The sequence below is a fragment of the Condylura cristata genome, unplaced genomic scaffold, assembly GCF_000260355.1.
Source record: "Condylura cristata isolate star-nosed mole 26May11 unplaced genomic scaffold, ConCri1.0 scaffold00006, whole genome shotgun sequence".
Classification (NCBI taxonomy): domain Eukaryota; kingdom Metazoa; phylum Chordata; class Mammalia; order Eulipotyphla; family Talpidae; genus Condylura; species Condylura cristata.
Window position 1 is genome coordinate 4,752,190 of NW_004567107.1, and position 5,007 is coordinate 4,757,196.

General features: G+C 56.8%; 1 protein-coding gene across 1 annotated transcript in view; it reads right to left on the reverse strand.

The window, feature by feature from the left end:
• Positions 1-5,007, reverse strand: part of TTC16 (tetratricopeptide repeat domain 16) — a 12,471-nt gene that overhangs the window by 879 nt on the left and 6,585 nt on the right. Inside the window, exons 10-14 of the mRNA XM_012721374.1 lie at positions 3,638-3,803; positions 3,005-3,147; positions 2,704-2,869; positions 1,337-1,415; positions 1-420 (exon numbers count right to left, since the gene is read on the reverse strand). Coding sequence (XP_012576828.1) covers positions 1-420; positions 1,337-1,415; positions 2,704-2,869; positions 3,005-3,147; positions 3,638-3,803 — 974 coding nt within the window. The remainder of the gene's footprint in view (positions 421-1,336; positions 1,416-2,703; positions 2,870-3,004; positions 3,148-3,637; positions 3,804-5,007) is intronic.

A 5,007-nucleotide genomic window follows, 5' to 3' on the forward strand; every position in this document is an offset into this window, starting at 1 on the left:
GGGCGGCCTGTGTCTTGCTGGGACTCCGGCCCTGGGCGGCCTGTGTCTTGCTGGGACTCCGGCCCAGGGCGGCCTGTGTCTTGCTGGGACTCCTGCCCAGGGCGGCCCGTGTCTTGCTGGGACTCCGGTCCTGGGCAGCCTCTATTTTACTAGGACTCTGGCTCTTGTCCTGGGCAGACTCTGTCTTGCCGGAACTCTGGCCCTGAATGGCTTCTGTTTTGCTGGGACTCTGGCTGTGGTCCTGGGTGGCCTTGGTTTTTCTGGGGCTATCAGTCAGGTTTTGGTCTTCCCAGATCCCCAGATCTGAGGACTGAGACTTCAGCAGTGAGGAGTCGGAGACTGTGACAATGGTGTTCGAGGTGCTCCTGTACTCCTGGCAGGCAGTGGACGTCTCTGTCTCCGAGATGTACGCAGTCCTGACTGGGAAGGGCGTCAGGGACACCTGTCAGGCCGCCTTCCCTGGACAGCGTCAGGGAAAGGACGCCTCTCGGCCTCACCCCGATCAAAGCGGAAGGCCCTCCAGTTTCACTCCCGGCCAGTCTTCCTAGGCCACCACACCCAGCAGGTGGGCACGGGCTGTGAGATGAGGGCCCACTCGCCTGGCCTGGTCACTCCGCTGGCTGCCCCTGCCCTCTGTTCCCACCGTGACCAACAGCTCCCACCTGCAGCAGCCCCCTGCTCTCTGCCCCTCCCTGCCCTGCCAAGGTGGCCAACCCCTACTCTGCCTACTGTCCCCTACACGCCTCTGCTGTCCTGGCTCTGTCTACTGCACATCGTCTTCCCTTCAGACCGAGAGCCCCACGGACATGGGCTGTGCCGTCCAGTCCAGTAACAGCACCTCCAGCCCCCACCCCACCCCCAGGACATGTGTTCTCTCAGCATGGCAGAGACTGGCAGGAAGGAGGCCGGGCACTGCTGCTGCCATCCTGTGACCTGCTCGCGCCTGCCCCCGGAACTGTTTGGAGCCGTAGTCCTGGGTTTTTCACTTTTGCCCCTCTCAGCTGGTGCCCAGTGGTACTGGGGGTCAAGGCCTGATAGACACACAAAGTTTATGGGCTGATTTCAGGGAAAAGCCAAAGGGGCCGAGAGAGGAACAGGCCTGTCAGGAGATCACCAGGGCAGAGTGGGCGTCACTATGAATGCTTTACCGCAAGACCCGGGCACCAGCACTTCAGGCTGTCTGGACACGGGCTCACCGCACCCTCAAGGCTGGGCTCAATTACTCCCAATTTATCACTGTTCTGTGCACCAGAGCCTGATCTCGTTCCCAGGCCAAGGGGCTCTGACCCCTGACCTTCATCCGCTCTGTGGTTCTGGCAGGGGCATCCAGACTTACAGCACAGGCTGGAGCCTGAGGAGGTCTGGTAGCTGTCAGTCAGGGACACCACCTTGGCAGGGGCAGGCGCCGGCTTCTCCTAGGGCAGAAGGCAGATGGGGCAGCTGAGGCTGTGGTGGGCCTGGGCGGTGGCGGGGTTTCTGGATGGCCCGCAGGCTCCGGGCCTGTGCGGGGCGGTTGTCCCCAGCCTAGAGCTTCTCCAGGCTGCCAGGTCAGACTGGGTGGGGGAGGCTGACTGGACTGGAAGGAGAATGGCCAGGCTAGGCAGCACAGTGCTGTGAGAAAGGCAGTCAGGAGAGGACACGAGCCTCAGTTTCCCCACCTACAAAATGCAAATGAGCTCAGGTTTCTGCAGTGTCTGCTTCATCCTCCCCGCGTGCCGCTATCACCACTTCTGTGGGCAGGAAACCAAACTGGGCGCCTGAGCACCTGCCCAGAGGTTCAGGGTTCGAAGCTGTTTGAACCCAGACCTGTAGGACTCCACACCCAGGCCCTTCCTGCTCGCCTCTGGCCAGCTCACATGCACACTGTGGGGCTGTGTGGGGGCAGGGGTGTGGCAAGGGCAGAGGCTGCCAAGGCCCCAGATCAAGGTCTCCCAGAGGGAGGGAGCCCCCACGACTTAAAGGGGTATGCAGGGGTATGCATCAAAGTTTTGGTTTTGTATTCTACTGTGAGCTAGAGGAACGAGAGCTCGCTTTTTCCCATTTACGGCCAGGGACGTGGTGTTCCATCTACGTCTGGCAGAGACCCCTCCGAAGGCGCTTGCCCACCCACAGTAGAGGGGACAGGTCCCCTGGGCGTCCACAGCACCCCACAGTGAGGCGGCAGGCGACCTGGATGCTCAGCTGCTGAAGTCGGGAGCCGGGGCCAGTGGACACACGCGTCCACCTACTGGCCGGGAGCCTGTGGGCTGAGCTGGGCTGAGCGAGGGCGGGAGGGCTTCCAAGAGCCAGGAGGTTGCTCTTCCTGGGTTCGTGGGTAATGGTTTCATGAGCGTATCCAGTTTGTGAAAATTTACCTTAGGATTGCTATACCTTTCTATATTTGTTACATCCAATAAAGTGTTGAGAGATGCATTTAAGCATTACAACTCTGACCAGTGTGCAGAACGCAGGTGCGGGGAGGCATCTGGAAGGGGGTGCGGCCTCCTCACCTTCCCCCAGAGCTGCTCCTGCCTGGCCCCGAGCCAGCCCCAGCACGCTGCCACCCTGCCCGAGTCACAGAGCTGGCTGGCGGCAGACCGCCCCTCCCCACCCCCCACCCCCCGTCCCCCAAGCCGGCCTGCAGCCTTCAGCTGTGGCCTGGGGTGCCCTGCACCCCTCTGCCCAGGGCCTCAAGGACTCCAGGCTGGCGTGTGGCCCACTCACCTCTTCCTCCACCTCGGAGGCCGGGGTCTCTTCCTCAGGGTGTTCTGACTCTGTCTGCGGACTCTTCGCAATGGCTTCTAGGTCCTCAGAGGTATCCTGCGAGGGCTCTTCCTGCTCCCACAGGGACCGTGCCTTCTGGCGCTCTAGTTCCCGTTCCCTGAGCTGCCTGCGGCCACGGCCCCACACTGAGCCTCCTATACCCCAGGCAGGGCAGTGGCCCGAGGAGGCAGCTGGGCCCAGTGGAGCCTGGAGCCCCTGCCACTCCCCGCTCCTGCCTGTGGCCCCTGCTCCAGGAGCTTACCCCACGATGCCTTGAGAAATGTCGGCCTTCAGGAAGTTCTCCCTCATCCGATCCAGCTGCAACCTGGCCAGGTGGGCCACCTGGCTGCTAAGCACCTCCTTCACTGACATGCCCGGGAAGAGGCTCATCAGCATGGAGGGCAGCTGCCAAAAGGGGGTGAACAGCAAAGTGTGGGCCAGGCCAGAGGCCAGGTGCCGTGCCAGCCTGCCCTGGCAGACTCCTACTGGCCATCTTAGGGCTTGCAGGGGAAGGATTTACAAGTTGTTTATAAAGGGCAAGGGTCTTTGTTCCAGATATCAAGAGGCCTTGCGAGAAAACCTGTTCAGAAAACGATTACTGATGCCCGCCCAAGCATGAACTCTGGAGCCAGACAGATGAGGGTCTGACCTCTCTGCGGCGCACCTGGGGCGAGCACACTGGGATGGTAATAACATTACCTGTCTTGCAGGCTGCTAGAGGAGGTGCAACAGTGATGCCAGGTCAGAACAGTGCCTGGCACAGTGAATGTTCCAGCACCAGCGGCTCTTATTGGTAGGGAACGAGATTTTTCAGGACGGGTAGAATTTTAGGCCAGGGTGGGAGGTGTGTGTGGTGGGGTATGGTGCCCACCCTCCTGGCCCAGGAGGAACAAACCTTCGGGTGCTTGGGTTCGAGGAGAAGGACTGTGACAACATCCTGGCGGGCCCCCAAAATGTTCTGCAGGAGATGCCGGACCTTGGCCCGGTAAAGGTAATACTGGGGCTTCTGGGGGTTGTGCTGGATGGCCATTGAGAAGTGGTGCTCTGCCTTATCGAACTTCCTGCAGGACACAGGGGCCCACAAGCTGCCTTAAGTTGGATCCCCGGAGGGAAACGGCTGCTTTGGGGCCTGTTAGCGGGTTTGGTTAAAACCAGGTTGGTCTCTGCTACACGCACACAAGCTCTCTTCCTGTCAGCTATGTTCCCGATTCACTCAATATCTAAATGCCAGTATAAAATCTGAACATAAATGAATATTTTTACGACCTTGGAGTAGGAAAGGCCTTTCTGAGAATGTCAAACTCAACAGTTAGAAATGAAAAAATTAACTTGAGTGATTAAATTCATGAGCAGCAAAAAATACCACAAAGGAGAGCAATAATTAAAGGAAGATACGTTTCGTCACATAAGGCAAACAATGAGCTGATTTTCCTAGCCTACAAAGAAGTCTTGAATCCAAGAATCTATTTTTTAAAGGCTCAACGTAATGGCAAAACAGCCAAAATACTTGGGCAGGCAACAGAGCCAACAGACGCAGAAGACGCTGGCCTGAACCTGGCAAATGGGCACACGAGGTCACCCCCGGCCTCCCCCACCATATTAGCAGGATGAAGAGCCTGAACACTTTGTCCTAGGGAGTTTTGGGGAAACCAAGACTCTCCTTCCCTGGGTGAAGTTTATACTGATTCACCGTTTGGGGAGAAAAATTGCTATTTTAAAATGGCAAAATTTCACACTCACTCATCCAACAATTGAAGTTCAGCAATCTAACTACAGTATTACTAGTATAAATGGCCCAAAACACGAACGCTGGGTGCTCATGACAGAGTTATTTTTAATAAAAACCTGAAAACAGCGCAAATAGTAGAGGATTCGCTCAAGAAACTGTGGCCCCTCCCTAGCACAGAGAACTACACCACCATCAACAAAAAAAATACCACGGGAAGTAAAAAAGCCAGTCCAAAAAGTGTAGCGTGCTCTCCCTTTTGTAAAATGGCAGAACCTGTTAAATCTGCACAGGAAACAACTTGGAGGAATCTTTATGGCGAGCACTTGGGGCTGTGACAGGGCAAATACTAGGAGGAAATTTATGTCCTGAGTTCTATATTGCTGAGCACTTAGTTCAGAAAAGTTCCATTACTATAACGATCTTCACAAAGACTAAGGATTTTTAGTGCAAATTTAGAGAGAAGATCAACATGTAAGAGGCTTACCTGGAAAAGCAGAAGCATCTTCATTCAGCTCCGCGGCCCGGCTTCCAGGCAG